The sequence below is a fragment of the Myxocyprinus asiaticus genome, chromosome 46 (assembly GCF_019703515.2).
Source record: "Myxocyprinus asiaticus isolate MX2 ecotype Aquarium Trade chromosome 46, UBuf_Myxa_2, whole genome shotgun sequence".
Classification (NCBI taxonomy): Eukaryota; Metazoa; Chordata; class Actinopteri; order Cypriniformes; family Catostomidae; genus Myxocyprinus; species Myxocyprinus asiaticus.
Genome location: NC_059389.1, coordinates 23253801 through 23271145, shown reverse-complemented (window position 1 = coordinate 23271145; position 17345 = coordinate 23253801). Strand labels below are relative to the sequence as shown.

At 37.8% G+C, this 17345-nt stretch overlaps 1 protein-coding gene across 1 annotated transcript in view; it reads left to right on the top strand.

The window, feature by feature from the left end:
- The window catches only part of ptprjb.1 (protein tyrosine phosphatase receptor type Jb, tandem duplicate 1), a 115346-nt gene that overhangs the window by 27760 nt on the left and 70241 nt on the right, over positions 1 to 17345 (top strand). Inside the window, exons 12-35 of the mRNA XM_051690184.1 lie at positions 1419 to 1490; positions 1688 to 1762; positions 1951 to 2022; positions 2220 to 2294; positions 2483 to 2554; positions 2752 to 2823; positions 3012 to 3083; positions 3281 to 3352; positions 3550 to 3621; positions 3810 to 3881; positions 4081 to 4152; positions 13769 to 13840; positions 14038 to 14112; positions 14310 to 14381; positions 14579 to 14653; positions 14852 to 14923; positions 15131 to 15205; positions 15401 to 15472; positions 15670 to 15741; positions 15930 to 16001; positions 16199 to 16273; positions 16471 to 16545; positions 16743 to 16814; positions 17012 to 17083. Of these exons, the coding sequence (XP_051546144.1) occupies positions 1419 to 1490; positions 1688 to 1762; positions 1951 to 2022; positions 2220 to 2294; positions 2483 to 2554; positions 2752 to 2823; positions 3012 to 3083; positions 3281 to 3352; positions 3550 to 3621; positions 3810 to 3881; positions 4081 to 4152; positions 13769 to 13840; positions 14038 to 14112; positions 14310 to 14381; positions 14579 to 14653; positions 14852 to 14923; positions 15131 to 15205; positions 15401 to 15472; positions 15670 to 15741; positions 15930 to 16001; positions 16199 to 16273; positions 16471 to 16545; positions 16743 to 16814; positions 17012 to 17083 (1749 nt within the window). The remainder of the gene's footprint in view (positions 1 to 1418; positions 1491 to 1687; positions 1763 to 1950; positions 2023 to 2219; positions 2295 to 2482; positions 2555 to 2751; positions 2824 to 3011; positions 3084 to 3280; positions 3353 to 3549; positions 3622 to 3809; positions 3882 to 4080; positions 4153 to 13768; positions 13841 to 14037; positions 14113 to 14309; positions 14382 to 14578; positions 14654 to 14851; positions 14924 to 15130; positions 15206 to 15400; positions 15473 to 15669; positions 15742 to 15929; positions 16002 to 16198; positions 16274 to 16470; positions 16546 to 16742; positions 16815 to 17011; positions 17084 to 17345) is intronic.

The following is a 17345-nucleotide window of genomic DNA, read 5'->3' as shown; positions in this document are numbered from 1 at the left end:
TTTCATTGAATTCTAAACAATATCTTGTAAGCATGTTGGCAGATACTGCCTAATGCATGTGTGTGATTGTATATCATTATAGCTGAAAATGTCTTAGAATCCACTGTAACTACAATCACTTCTTCAACTGAGTCTCAAACATCACCTCCTACAAGTGAGTATTGTTATTCATAGACAATTGTGTAAACACCTCAATAAGTAAATTATATCTGTATTTTATTCAGTTTGTGGTTCAGTGTTCTAATAATTGTTAAATAGAATTTCATTGAATGCTAAACAAAATCTTGTCAGCATGTCGGCAGATACTGCCTAATGCATGTTTGTGATTGTATATCATTATAGCTGAAAATGTCTCAGAATCCACTGTAACTACAATCACTTCTTCAACTGAGTCTCAAACATCAACTCCTAAAAGTGAGTATTGTTATTCATAAACAGTTGTGTAAACATCTCAGTAATTAAATTATATCTGTTTTTTATTCAGTTTATTTTAAATCTGGTTCATTGTTCTAATAATTGTTAAACAGAATTTCATTGAATGCTAAACAAAATCTTGTAATCATGTTGGCAGATACTGCCTAATGCATGTGTGTGATTGTATATCATTATAGCTGAAAATGTCTTAGAATCCACTATCACTACAATCACTTCTTCAACTGGGTCTCAAACATCAACGTTTCCTACAAGTGAGTATTGTTATTCATAGACAATTGTGTAAACACCTCAGTAAGTAAATTATATCTGTATTTTATTCAGTTTATTTTAGATGTGGTTCATTGTACTAATAATTGTTAAACAGAATTTCATTGAATTCTAAACAAAATCTTGTAAGCATGTTGGCAGATACTGCCTAATGCATGTGTGTGATTGTATAACATTATAGCTGAAAATGTCTCAGAGTCCACTGTCACTACGTCCACTTCTTCAACTGAGTCTCAAACATCAACGTTTCCTACAAGTGAGTATTGTTATTCATAGACAATTGTGTAAACACCTCAATAAGTAAATTATTTCTGTATTTATTTCAGTTTATTGTAAATCTGGTTAATTGTTCTAGTAATTGTTAAACAGAATTTCATTGAATGCTAAACAAAATCTTGTAAGCATGTCGGCAGATACTGCCTAATGCATGTTTGTGATTGTATACCATTATAGCTGAAAATGTCTTAGAATCCACTATCACTACATCCACTTCTTCAACTGAGTCTCAAACATCAACTCCTCCTACAAGTGAGTATTGTTATTCATAGACAATTGTGTAAACACCTCAATAAGTAAATTATATTTGTATTTTATTCAGTTTGTGGTTCATTGTACTAATAATTATTAAACAGAATTTCATTGAATTCTAAACAATATCTTGTAAGCATGTTGGCAGATACTGCCTAATGCATGTGTGTGATTGTATATCATTATAGCTGAAAATGTCTTAGAATCCACTATCACTACAATCACTTCTTCAACTGAGTCTCAAACATCAACTCCTAAAAGTGAGTATTGTTATTCATAGACAATTGTGTAAACACCTCAATAGGTAAATTATTTCTGTATTTATTTCAGTTTATTGTAAATCTGGTTAATTGTTCTAATAATTGTTAAACAGAATTTCATTGAATGCTAAACAAAATCTTGTAAGCATGTCGGCAGATACTGCCTAATGCATGTGTGTGATTGTATATCATTATAGCTGAAAATGTCTTAGAATCCACTGTCACTACAATCACTTCTTCAACTGAGTCTCAAACATCAACGTTTCCTACAAGTGAGTATTGTTATTCATAGACAATTGTGTAAACACCTCAATAAGTAAATTATATCTGTATTTTATTCAGTTTGTAGATCATTGTTCTAATAATTGTTAAATAGAATTTAATTGAATGCTAAACAAAATCTTGTAAGCATGTCGGCAGATACTGCCTAATGCATATGTGTGATTGTATATCATTATAGCTGAAAATGTCTTAGAATCCACTGTCACTGCAATCACTTCTTCAATGGAGTCTCAAACATCAACTCCTAAAAGTGAGTATTGTTATTCATAGACATTTGTGTAAACACCTCAGTAAGTAAATTATATCTGTATTTTATTCAGTTTATTTTAGATGTGGTTCAATGTACTAATAATTATTAAACAGAATTTCATTGAATGCTAAACAATATCTTGTAATCATGTTGGCAGATACTGCCTAATGCATGTGTGTGATTGTATAACATTATAGCTGAAAATGTCTCAGAGTCCACTGTCACTACGTCCACTTCTTCAACTGAGTCTCAAACATCAACGTTTCCTACAAGTGAGTATTGTTATTCATAGACAATTGTGTAAACACCTCAATAAGTAAATTATATCTGTATTTTATTCAGTTTGTGGTTCATTGTTCTAATAATTGTTAAATAGAATTTCATGGAATGCTAAACAAACTCTTGTCAGCATGTCGGCAGATACTGCCTAATGCATGTTTGTGATTGTATATCATTATAGCTGAAAATGTCTCAGAATCCACTGTAACTACAATCACTTCTTCAATGGAGTCTCAAACATCAACTCCTAAAAGTGAGTATTGTTATTCATAAACAGTTGTGTAAACATCTCAGTAATTAAATTATATCTGTTTTTTATTCAGTTTATTGTAAATCTGGTTCATTGTTCTAATAATTGTTAAACAGAATTTCACTGAATGCTAAACAATATCTTGTAATCATGTTGGCAGATACTGCCTAATGCATGTGTGTGATTGTATATCATTATAGCTGAAAATGTCTTAGAATCCACTATCACTACAATCACTTCTTCAACTGAGTCTCAAACATCAACTCCAACAAGTGAGTATTGTTATTCATAGACATTTGTGTAAACACTTCAATAAGTAAATTATATCTGTATTTTATTCAGTTTGTAGATCATTGTTCTAATAGTTGTTAAACAGAATTTCATTGAATGCTAAACAATATCTTGTAAGCATGTCGGCAGATACTGCCTAATGCATGTTTGTGATTGTATATCATTATAGCTGAAAATGTCTTAGAATCCACTATCACTACAATCACTTCTTCAACTGAGTCTCAAACATCAACTCCAACAAGTGAGTATTGTTATTGATAGACAATTGTGTAAACACCTCAGTAAGGAAATTATATCTGTATTTTATTCAGTTTATTGTAAATGTGGTTCATTGTTCTAATAAATGTTAAACAGAATTGCATTGAATGCTAAACAAAATCTTGTCAGCATGTCGGCAGATACTGCCTAATGCATGTGTGTTATTGTATATCATTATAGCTGAAAATGTCTCAGAATCCACTATCACTTCAATCACTTCTTCAATGGAGTCTCAAACATCAACTCCAACAAGTGAGTATTGTTATTCATAGACAATTGTGTAAACACCTCAGTAAGGAAATTATATCTGTATTTTATTCAGTTTATTGTAAATGTGGTTCATTGTTCTAATAAATGTTAAACAGAATTGCATTGAATGCTAAACAAAATCTTGTCAGCATGTCGGCAGATACTGCCTAATGCATGTGTGTGATTGTATATCATTATAGCTGAAAATGTCTCTGAATCCACTATCACTTCAATCACTTCTTCAATGGAGTCTCAAACATCAACTCCTAAAAGTGAGTATTGTTATTCATAGACATTTGTGTAAACACTTCAATAAGTAAATTATATCTGTATTTTATTCAGTTTGTAGATCATTGTTCTAATAATTGTTAAATTGAATTTCATTGAATGCTAAACAAAATCTTGTAAGCATGTCGGCAGATACTGCTTAATGCATGTGTGTGATTGTATATCATTATAGCTGAAAATGTCTTAGAATCCACTGTAACTACAATCACTTCTTCAGTGGAGTCTCAAACATCAACTCCAACAAGTGAGTATTGTTATTTATAGAGAATTGAGTAAACACCTCAATAAGTAAATTATATCTGTATTTTATTCAGTTTATTGTATATGTGATTCATTGTTGTAATATTTGTTAAACAGAATTTCATTGAATGCTAAACAAAATCTTGTAAGCATGTTGGCAGATACTGCTTAATGCATGTGTGTGTGATTGTATATCATTATAGCTGAAAATGTCTTAGAATCCACTATCACTACAACCACTTCTTCAATGGAGTCTCAAACATCACCTCCTACAAGTGAGTATTATTATTCATAGACAATTGTGTAAACACCTCAATAAGTAAATTATATCTGTATTTTATTCATTTTGTAGTTCATTGTTCTAATAATTGTTAAACAGAATTTCATTGAATGCTAAACAAAATCTTGTAAGCATGTTGGGCTAACGCTGCAGTTTTGTCAACCTGTGGACGCACCTGCCCGTGACCTAAGTGGAACCCCAGATACCGAACTTCCACCCACCCAATTGTGCACTTCTTCGTGTTGGCCATTTGTCCTGCCTGTTGCAGCGCTCTCAGGACAACCCTCAGATGTTGTATATGCCTTGGTCATTGAGGATTTCCTATGGAATCCCCACTCGGAGATCATTTTGAAGAGTGTCTCTGCATTACAACGTGCTGAGATGTTGCGTAGAGGCACTGCTTCTGGATATCGCGTTGCATAGTCCACCAGAACTAATACAAAGCTATGGCCATGTGCAGTCCGCTCTAATGGCCCGATGAGGTCCATGCCAATTCTCTCGAAGGGCACCTCAGACAACGGCAGAGGGTGCAATGGCGCTTTTGTGGTGGCCGGTGGATTCATCAACTGACATTCACGGCATGCCGCACACCATTTGCTTACGTCATCGTGAATGCCCAGCCAAAAGAAACTGGCCATTATATGGTTCGAAGTCATGACTTTAGTGGCCAGTCATTGGGTTATAGTGAGTGGTGGCTCTTTGGTACTAATAGTTGCATTGTATTTTCTTTGGTCTGAGTGTCCTGCGTCACTCGATACAACCGCTCTTTAATAATGGAAAAGTATGGATATGTGTGTGCAACATTAGGCTGGAGCTGTTGACCATCAATTACTTTCACCTGGCCAAAGCCTTGCTTGAGGGACTCATCACGTGACTGCTCCAGAGTGAAATCCCCCTCAGGGAAGCCCCCGAGTAGTGGAATTCTCTTGTCCACATCATCATGACGCAGAGCAGATGTCGAGGACCCCGGATCTGCCTCTCCAGCCATCGTGTTGCATGTCACACACTGCAACACCACTCTGCAGGACCCATCTACACACATTACCCTCAATACATTTTTTAACCCAGGCCAGTTGGTTCCCAGAATTAGTGGATGGGTGAGGCGGGAATTGACCATGGCCTCGATTCTATGCCTTTTTCCCCTGAATCGTATCTCAATGGTAACCACCGGCTACTTGTGAATGTCACCATGCACACATCTCACCTTCACCCATGTATTATTACCCATTGCCCCACCTTGCACCAAATGTTGTTTGATAGTGGTTTGGGAACAACCCGAATCCACCAAAGCTTGATGTGTATCCCCTTTTACTCTTACCGATCGGGGGCGGCTTGCGGAGCATCAGAGATCTAGATCAGTGTCCCCACCTTCATCACCGGACATCGATCCTTGCAGTGTCTGGCTTCCCCACAGCTCTGACATACCAGCCCAGGCTTTCCTTCCACACTCATGGGGGTAGTCTCGCCAACCTGGGGAGGATAGTGGAGGGAGACAGGGGGAGTAGGAGGGACAGACGGGGGGGGTGTCCCCACTTCTGGGAAGCCGGAACCGGGCAGGACTGGGAGGGGGCGAGGGGTGGAGAATTAGACACAGGGGTGGAGAGAGAGAAGAGGGAGAAGAAAAAAACACTGCTTCGCTGCCTCCTGGAAACACCGCAATGAAGTCCTCTGCCAGCTGGACGGCCTCTTCCAGTGATGCCGGGCGGTGGCACTGGACCCACTCGGACATTCCTCAGGGAAATTGGGAGGTGAACTGCTCCAGTACCAGCAGATTGATAATGTCCATGACGCCGCATGTTCCGTCAGCTAGCAACCATCTCCGGCAGGCATTCCGCAGCTGTTGAACAAAGTCAAACGGGCGGCCGTGCCTCCCAAAGCTCATTGATCTGAAGTGTTGTCGACTCTGCTTGGGGCTATGGCCAACCCGTTGCTGGATGACTTTCTTTTTAGTTATTAACAATTTTTATTGATTCCATTCATAAGACAAACAAACACAATATAAAATACGGAATCAATTATATACATTAAACCCCTCCTCCCGAACATGCCTTGTAAGGCAAGGCCTTAAGGCCTGTAGGCAAGGCCTTAATTACCTCACCAGGCTCCTCCAAGGTTATCTCAGAATCAAGAGTATTATTTGCTCAGTTGTCAGTTTAAGGAGTTCTAATGGTTCCACAAAGTTTCTAATATCTTCATCAGTAGATGAAGACGTGGAGCTATATAGATCAGGATAGAATTCTTTAAAGCATTATTAATATCAATGGCTGAGGTAAAAATTTCACCACCAGCAGATTTCACTGAGGGAATGGTAGAAAAAGACTCTCACTGCTTTATATATCTAGCCAAAAGCTTCCCTGCTTTGTCCCCTGACTCAAAGTATGACTGTCTTGCCCTGAGTAGCCAAAACTCCACCTTCCGCAAAATAGTATTATATCTGTATTTCATTCGGGTCAATTCTCTGAGGCCATCAGACAACACTTGGCACTTCAGCTCTGTCTTGGCACTTTTAATATTCCCTTCCAACTCCACGAGTTCTCGTTCTTTGGATTTTTTGATGAATGAGGCATATTGTATGATCTGACCCTAAGAACCGCCTTAAGTGCCTCCCAAGCCACGCCCACAGAAGATACTGAGGACCAGTTGGTCTCCATATAAACATTTTTTGTTATTAAAATTTTTTATTGATTCCAAGACAGACAATTATAAATTTAACCACAAAATTATACATTAGGTATCAACTTAAAACCCTTTATAACCCACACCCACCCACCCACCCCCCGCCCGCACAAATATAAAATATGTAAATACCCACATATAAACAGACACACAAATATGACATTATAAAAAAGACAAATTTCAACATATAGTGAAAGAAGAAGAAAAAATAAAAATAAAAATAAATAAATAAATAAAATTGTCTCCCTCCACTGCTCCCCGCTAGGACCTCTCCAAATGAGACAAATAACTGCCCCATTTTCTGCCACAACTCGACAGGTTCACCTGCCGTGTGGAAGTCATCTCCTCGAAAGCTGCCACTTTACCCAACTCAGTGCACCACTCACGAAATGAGGGTGCATCAGTTGACTTCCAACCCCTAAGGAATAGCTGTCTGCTAATCATCATGATGGTTAGTACCCAGCTTTTCTTATATTTATCTCTTATATTCAGGACCCCTCCATCACCCAAAATACAAAGTCTGGGGCAAAATGAAAACTGAGTGTCCAGTACGTCACACACAAAACGCTGGATCCTCAACCAAAATTCCTGAATTTTAATACAACCCCAAAAAACATGGGTTATGTCCCCGTCTTCTGACTGGCATCGCCAGCAGGTGGGTGAGTCTTTAAGACCAATCCTGTACAATCTAGAGGGGGTCCAATAAAATCTATGTAAAATCTTAAATTGCACGAGGCGAACCCTTGCATCTCTAGATGCAGACTTTATGTTGTTTAGAATCCTTCCCCACACTCCCTCCTCCAATAACAAATTTAAATCTTCCTCCCATAATCTTTTGAGAGAATTTAAAGCTCCGCCCCCCAGACTCTGAATTAACAGGGAGTAATACACTGATGCCTCATGACCCTTCCCAAAAGCAGCAATCACCACTTCCAGAGTATCTGCTGCTCTAGGGGGTGTATGCTACTCCCAAAAATAGAGCAGAGCAGGTGGCGCAGCTGTAAATACTTATAAAATTGAGATCTGGGAGTCCCAAAATGTTGAATCAAATTTTCAAAAGATCTCAATACTCCACCCAGTATAATCGAAAGGCTTTGCAGTGGCGAGATAGGGGCAAGAACTTCCTTTTCAATACAAAACCAGGGAGGAGCTCTCTCAGGTGGAAGCGACCAATGAACCACATGACTGTCTTGCCCTGAATAACTAAAACTCCACTTTCCGTGACAAAATAGTATTCTATCTAATATTTCAATCGGGTCAATTCTCTGAGGCCATCAGACGACATTCGGCGCTTCAGCTCTGCCTCGGCACTTTTAATATTCCCTTCCAACTCCACAAGTTCTTGTGCTTTGGATTTTTTAATGAATGAGGCATACTGTATGATCCGACCCCTAAGAACCGCCTTAAATGCCTCCCAAGCCATGCCCACAGTGGATACTGAGGACCAGTTGGTCTCCATATAAACACTGATTTCAGTCTTTTAACATTTGTTGGAAATCAGGATTTTGCAAAAGGGGCACATTAAGGCGCCAACTATATGATTTATTTTTCTCTGTATATGGCAACACCTTTAAACTCACCAGGGCATGATCTGAGACTAAGATATTTCCAATTGAGCAATCAACAACAGATGAAATGAGGGATTTGGATATTAAAAAAAAATCTATTCTAGAATAAATTTTATAGACTGATGAAAAAAATGTATAGTCCCTACCAGATGGGTTCAAAAGTCTCCAAATATCCGTAAGACCAAGATTTTTACACATCCTGTGAAGCATCAGTGTTGCTCTAGGGGGTTTACAGACTTTTGCTTCACTATGATCAAGGACTGAGTCCATCAAAAGATTAAAGTCCCTCCCAATATTATATCATGAGGGGTGCCAGCGGTTTGCAACATCCCTTCAAGATCTATAAAGAAGCCTTGATCATCAGCGTTAGGTGCGTAAAGATTAGCCAAAATCAACCTTTGCCCTTGAATTTCAGCAAAAACAATAATGACTCTTCCTAATTTATCTTTAGTCTGTTTGAGACATTTGAATTCCCCGAACATGCCCCCGAACAAAACAAACAGAAAAAAGAAAAACGTGCACATTAACCCCACGCATGACAGTGCCAACAGGCGACAATCCCTCTAAACTCAAAAGGTCCATGAACGCCCACGAGCCCCCACGATAACTTTGCCATCGGATTGCTCAATTTTGCCTCACAAATTTGTGAGGCAAAATTACATAACAGAAAATACATTGTAAAATAAACCCAGTCAATAGGAAGAATGAACACAAAGAATGTGTAGATTCATTCACAGAACTGTCTCAAAGGTGTGATCTTCCACAAAACAAATTCCAGCTGATATAAAACCGTTCAGATTCCTCAGACAAACAAACGAATGTTCAGTGAGCCGGCTGTTATGAGTTCAGCGGATGATGTAATCATTCCAATGTCCCATAAAAAATACTCAACAAAACAAACTACAGCCAGCAGGAGGAGTAAGCACGAAGAACGAACAGATTAATCCACAGCTGTTCCAAAGGAGTGTTATTCAATAGAACAAGCTCCAGCCGCTAGGCGGAGCCAACACAAAAGGAAACAAAACCGGCATCCCGGTTCCTTGGATGGTCGAGTCAATTCACTCGGAGGCCGCATTAACATATATACCATGACTTACATAATCTGTCAACTTTATAAAAGACGTCCTTTATGTGAGCATGTAGATATTTTGCAGTCATCCATAGTGTCCACTCTCAATCTGTCTGGGAACTTCGATGCAAAAGTTTCTTTAAAGAAAAGTGTTATTCACAAAACAAGCTCCAGCAGCACGGTGGAGCCAATGCAAAAATCCTAAAATGTCGCCCAGCTTCCTCAAGAGTAAGTACAGCGAGTCAGGCCCACTCACATGAGAAACATCCAACGGTTTACTCAGACATTTATTCAATAAAAGACATTGCCAGATTTGGACATGTAAATACTTTGCGACCAACCTTCGTTTCTATTCTCAGTTTTGCTGGAAACATCAGAGCGAACGAGATCTTTTTCTGATGTAAGAGTTTCTTACATTCCTTGAACCGATCGCGTTTCTCTCTTGTCGAACTCGCAAAGTCCAGGAACTAGAAAATATTATGGTTCTTCCAAGAAAGCTTCCCTTTGCTCCTCGCCTGGCGCAGCACAAGATCTTTATGGGATGATCTCAGAAATCTGGCTAGAATTGATCTGGGCCTATCTCCCTCAGCAGATCTGTGAGCCGGCACTCTGTGAGCTCGCTTGATTTCCAACTTGTGGCCTGTTATGTTGAGCAGACTCGGGAAAAACTCATCTAGGAATTTCACCATGTCTCTGCCCTCCTCATGCTCAGGAATTCCAACAATTCGAACGTTATTCCTGCGACTTCTATTCTCAAGATCTTCAAGCTTTTCAAGGAGATGTTCCAAATCAACTTTGGTCGTGGGCGGATTAGCGGTTAATTTCCTCTCCGAAGATTCCAGAAAATCGATTCATTTTTCAATATCAGTCACTCTTGTAGCTAACTCAGAGAATTTTATTTCCATCGCCGTAATCGATCAACATATTACAGCGAGATCCTCCAAATCAGCAAGAATCTTCGTCAACATCACCGACATGTTGGACAACTGACGCTGGATTCCTTATCCCGCCGCGCCATCCACATCGAGTCCCCGATCTGTAGGCCTGTCGGGGCTTTCATCCTGAAAACGTAAGTGTCTTTTAATATCTCCAGAGCATGGCGTCACCTCCATATAAACATTGATTTCAGCCTTTAACATTTGTTGGAATTCAGGATTTTGCAAAAGGGATACATTAAAGCGCCAACTATATGATTTATTTTTCTCCGTATGTGGCAACACCTCTAAACTCACCAGGACGTGATCTGAGACTAAGATGTTTCAAATTGAGCAGTCAGCAACAGATGAAATAAGGGACTAAGATATAAAAAATAAATCTATTCTAGAATAAATCTTATGGACTGATAAATAAAATGTATAGTCCCTACCACATTGGTTCAGAAATCTCCAAATATCTGTGAGACCAAGATTTTCACACATCTTGTGAAGCGTCAATGTTGCTCTGGGAGGCTTACACACATTTGCTTCACTATTGTCAAGGACTGAGTCCATCAATGGATTAAAGTCTCCTCTCAGTATTATATCATGATGGGTGCCAGCGGCTTGCAACATCCCTTCAAGATCTATAAAAAAGCCCTGATCATCAGCGTTAGGTGCGTAAATATTAGCCAAAATCAAACTTTGCCCCTGAATTTCTGCTAAAACAATAATGACTCTTCCTAATTTATCTTTAATCTGTTTGAGACATTTGAATTGTAGATGCTTACTTATCATTGTAATGACTCCCCTGCTCTTACTTGAGCCAGCACTAAAGAAAACATATCCACCCCATATCTTTCCAAATTTTTCAGCTTCCTGTGGGGAAAGATGCATTTTTTTAAGAAACACTATATCATATTTCTTACAATTAAGACGAGAAATAACTTTCCTTCTTTTTATGGGGTGCCCCAACCCATTCACTTTCCAAGTGGAGAGAGACAATCCACTCATACTAACATTTGACATTTTGACATGTTAGAAGATAAAATTATAAAGACAACATTTAACATTAGTGCAACAATCAATACATTTTGTAAGACAGAATTACACAACAGAAGATAATCTATAAAACAAACTCCAGCCAATAGGCAGGATAAACACAAAGAATGTGTAAATTTATCCACATAACTGTCCCGAAGGTGTGTTCCTCCACAAAACAAACTCCAGCCTCTAGTGGAACCAGCACACACACACAAAAAAAAAGGCTGTTCAGATTCCTTGGAGTGTCAAACGAATGTTCAGTGAGCCGGCCCATTCAACTGCTTCATGAGTGCAACAAATGACCCAATCACTCCAATGTCCTGCATGAAATACTCCACAAAACAAACTCCAACCAATAGGAGGCATAAGCAGAAAGAATGTGCAGATTCATCCACAACACTGTCCCGAAGGAGTGCTGCTACATAAAACAAACTCCAGCCGCTAGGCGGAACTAGGACAAAAAGAAACAAAAAGGCACTCAGCTTCCTCGGATGAGCAAGTGGTTGTTCAGTGAGTCGGTTCACTTGGCTGCAATGTGAGAACCACAAAATAACCACATTGCTTGCTGGGGACATGTAAATACTTTAAGGCCATGCTTAGTATCTATTCTCAATTTGGCCGGGAACATCAGTGCAAAAGCGACCTTCCGTTGATGTAAGAGTTTCTTGCCTTCTTGAATATATCACGTTTCTCGTTGAATTTGCAAAGTCTGGGAACAAGAAAATACTGAGGTTCATCCAAAAAATCTTCCTTTATTCCTCGCCTCACGTAACACGAGATATTTATCGGATGATCTCATAAATTTGGCCAGAATTGATCGGGACCTGTATCCCTCCACGGATCTCCGTGCCGGAACCTTGTGAGCTCGCTCGATTTCCAGCTTATGGCCTGTTATGTCGAGCAGACTCGGAAAGAGCCCGTCCAGGGATTTCACCATATCCCGACCTTCTTCGTCCTCAGGAATTCCAACAATTCAGACATTATTCCGCCGGTTACGATTCTCCAAATTCTCCAACTTCTCCAACTTCTCCCAGATGTGCTCCAAATCGACCTTGGTTGCTAGCGGATTTGCAGCTAATTCCCTCTCCGATGTCTCCAGATAATCGATCCATTTTTCCACATCCCCCACACTTGTAACAATCTCAGTGAATTTAGTCTCCATGGCCATGATCGATCGACGTATTGCATCAAGATCCTGCAAGTCAGCAACGACCTTCGTCAGCATTACTGATGCGTTCAGCAATTCTCAACAAATTTTTTTCACGGCCAAATTGACTCCCTGGCTCGAGGCCTCTGGAGGGGAATCAGCTTGAGCACGTAAGTGTCTTTTAATGTCTTCAGAGCCCAAAGATTTTGAATTCTTTGACATACTGTCTTCCTAGAACAGTTATGGATCAGGGTGTATCAAATCTCACCGGTTTATGACATAAAAAGTATAAAAACTAGCAAAGTGCACAGAGCTCGCTGTTCACACGTCCGAACCTCGCATGGCGTCATGTGACTCCCCGCTGGATGACTTTCTTCAGTTGTTGATAGTTCAGGAGGCTGACAGCAGGAAGTTGCTGTGCTGCTAGCTGCGCCTCCCCTAAGAGTAAGGGCAATAAGTGGACCGCCCACTAGTTGGGAGGCCACTTCCATACCTCAGCTGGAGCAGGACTTGAAAACATTGTTCCTGCTCCAGGCGTAACTTCATCAGGGCTCAGTGTTGGTTCTCCTAGATGCTGGTGAGGGATTTGACAACTTCGCCCAGCGGTGAAGACTCAATAATGGCATAATCCTCCAAAGCCAGGTTTTCGTCACCACTGTGATATGTTCAACTTCTTGGGAAATGGAGTAGTCAGGAGGCAGCAAACTGTCAGCATGAGTCTTTTATTTTCTTGCTGTTACCCTTTTGTGTACAGCGTAGTTACTACATTTTTTCACTCAGGCAATAATTCACTTTCAACATAAACATAAAAGGCTTCGAAAACACTCATTAGATCTTTGAACACACTGAAGAACACGTCACTGCTGTACGATTTTGTCACTCTCTGCTGTTTCTCTCCCACACTGATGCTGTGGCGTGCCTTATCAGGTCTCCCTCCGCCATCACTATAATGAGAGACAGGTGTTAGGGTAATCACAACCCAGGTGATGAGCCTTACCGCTCTACCTCTTCCGCAGACAGTCACATGACCATGCCCCCCCATTCCACACACCTCAATAAGTAAATTATATCTGTATTTTATTCAGTTTATTTTAGATGTGGTTCAACAGAATTTCATTGAATGCTAAACAATATCTTGTAAGCATGTCGGCACATACTGCCTAATGCATGTGTGTTATTGTATATCATTATAGCTGAAAATGTCTCAGAATCCACTGTCACTACAATCACATCTTCAACTGGGTCTCAAACATCAACTCCTACAAGTGAGCATAGTTATTCACAGACAGTTGTGTAAACAACTCAATAAGTAAATTATATCTGTATTTTATTCAGTTTATTGTAAATGTGGTTCATTGTTCTAATAATTTTTAAACAGAATTTAATTCATTGCTAAGCAAAATCTTGTAAGCATGTCCGCAGATACTGCCTAATGCATGTGTGTGATTGTATATCATTATAGCTGAAAATGTCTCAGAATCCACTGTAACTACAATCACTTCTTCAATGGAGTCTCAAACATCAACTCCTCCTACAGGTGAGTATTGTTATTCATAGACAATTGTGTAAAAACCTCAATAAGTAAATTATATCTGTATTTTATTCAGTTTATTGCAAATTGGGTTCATTGTTCTAATAGTTGTTAAACAGAATTTAATTGAATGCTAAACAAAATCTTGTAAGCATGTCCGCAGATACTGCCTAATGCATGTGTGTGATTGTATATCATTATAGCTCAAAATGTCTCAGAATCCACTATCACTACAATCACTTCTTCAACTGAATCTCAAACATCAACTCCTAAAAGTGAGTATTGTTATTCATAGACAATTGTGTAAACACCTCAATAAGTAAATTATATCTGTATTTTATTCAGTTTATTGTAAATGTGGTTCATTGTTCTAATAATTGTTAAACAGAATTTAATTCATTGCTAAGCAAAATCTTGTCAGCATGTCGGCATATACTGCCTAATGCATGTTTGTGATTGTATAACATTATAGCTGAAAATGTCTCAGAATCCACTATTACTACAATCACTTCTTCAACTGGGTCTCACACATCAACTGCTCCTACAAGTGAGTATTGTTATTCACAGACAATTGTGTAAACACTTCAATAAGTAAATTAAATCTGTATTTTATTCAGTTTATTGTAAATGTGGTTCATTGTTCTAATAGTTTTAAACAGAATTTCATTGAATGCTAAACAAAATCTTGTAAGCATGTCAGTAGATACTGCCCAATGCATGTGTGTGTGATTGTATATCATTATAGCTCAAAATGTCTCAGAATCCACTGTCACTACAATAATTGCTTCAACTGAGTCTCAAAAATCAGCTCCTACAAGTGAGTATTGTTAATCATGACAATTGTGTAAACACCTCAGTAAGTAAATGATATCTGTATTTTATTCAGTTTATTGCAAATGGGGCTCATTGTTCTAACATTGTTCTGATAGTTGTTAAACAGAATTTCACTGAATGTTAAACTAAATCTTGTAAGCATGTCGGCAGATACTGCCTAATGCATATGTGTGATTGTATATCAATATAGCTCAAAATGTCTCAGAATCCACTGTAACTACAATCACTTCTTCAACTGGGTCTCAAACATCAACTCCTCCTACAAGTGAGTATTGTTATTCATAGACAATTGTGAAAAAACCTCAATAAGTAAATTATATCTGTATTTTATTGTTTATTGTAAATGTGGTTCATTGTTCTAATAGTTTTTAAACCGAATTTCATTGAATGCTAAACAAAACCTTGTAAGCATGTCAGCATATACTGCCTAATGCATGTGTGTGATTGTATATCATTACAGCTGAAAATGTCTCAGAATCCACTGTCACTACAATTACTTCTTCAACTAAGTCTCAAACATCAACTCCTACAAGTGAGTATTGCTATTCACCGACAATTTTGTAAACACCTCAGTAAGTAAATTATATCTGTATTTTATTCAGTTTATTGTAAATGTGGTTCATTGTTCTAATAATTGTTAAACAGAATTTCATTGAATGCTAAATAAAATCTTGTAAGCATGTCAGTAGATACTGCCCAATGCATGTTTGTGATTGTATATCATTATAGCTCAAAATGTCTTAGAATCCACTGTCACTACAATCACTTCTTCAACTGAGTCTCAAACATCAGCTCCTACAAGTGAGTATTATTATTTATAGAGAATTGACTAAACACCTCAATAAGTAAATTATATCTGTATTTTATTCAGTTTGTGGTTCATTGTTCTAATAATTGTTAAATAGAATTTCATTGAATGCTAAACAAAATCTTGTCAGCATGTCGGCAGATACTGCCTAATGCATATGTGTGATTGTATATCATTATAGCTGAAAATGTCTCAGAATCCACTGTCACTACAATTACTTCTTCAATGGAGTCTCAAACATCAACTCCTAAAAGTGAGTATTGTTATTCATAAACAGTTGTGTAAACATCTCAGTAATTAAATTATATCTGTTTTTTATTCAGTTTATTGTAAATCTGGTTCATTGTTCTAATAATTGTTAAACAGAATTTCATTGAATGCTAAGCAAAATCTTGTAAGCATGTCTGCAGATACTGCCTAATGCATGTTTGTGATTGTATATCATTATAGCTAAAAATATCTCAGAATCCACTATCACTACAATCACTTCTTCAACTGGGTCTCAAACATCATCTCCTCCTACAAGTGAGTATTGTTTTTCATAGACAATCGTGAAAAAACCTCAATAAGTAAATTATATCTGTATTTTATTCAGTTTATTGCAAATTTGATTCATTGTTCTAATAGTTGTTCAACAGAATTTCATTCATTGCTAAGCAAAATCTTGTAAGCATGTCTGCAGATACTGCCTAATGCATGTTTGTGATTGTATATCATTATAGCTAAAAACGCCTCAGAATCCACTGTAACTACAATCACTTCTTCAACTGGGTCTCAAACATCAACTGCTCCTACAAGTGAGTATTGTTATTCACGGACAATTGTGTAAACACTTCAATAAGTAAATTATATCTGTATTTTATTCAGTTTATTGTAAATGTGGTTCATTGTTCTAATAGTTTTTAAACCGAATTTCATTGAATGCTAAACAAAATCTTGTAAGCATGTCGGCATATACTGCCTAATGCATGTGTGTGATTGTATATATTTATAGCTAAAAATGTCTCAGAATCCACTGTCACTACAATCACTTCTTCAACTAAGTCTCAAACATCAACTCCTACAAGTGAGTATTGCTATTCACTGACAATTTTGTAAACACCTCAATAAGTAAATTATATCTGTATTTTATTCAGTTTATTGTAAATGTGGTTCATTGTTCTAATAATTGTTAAACAGAATTTCATTGAATGCTAAATAAAATCTTGTAAGCATGTCAGTAGATACTGCCCAATGCATGTTTGTGATTGTACATCATTATAGCTCAAAATGTCTCAGAATCCACAGCAACTACAACCACTTCTTCAACTGAGTCTCAAACATCAGCTCCTACAAGTGAGTACTGTTATTCATAGACAATTGTTTAAACACCTCAATAAGTAAATTATATAATTAATAATTATAATAATTTTAATAATTTATAATAATTATAATAATAATTAATTATAATTATAATAATTAATTTTTATCAATTTATCAATTCATTTTTATTAATTTATCGTCTTGGTTTCTGATGTAACCTTTGTTCCCTAATGGAGGGAACAAGACGTTGTGTCTGTGTAGTGACACTAGGGGTTCGATCTTGAGAGCCCCAATC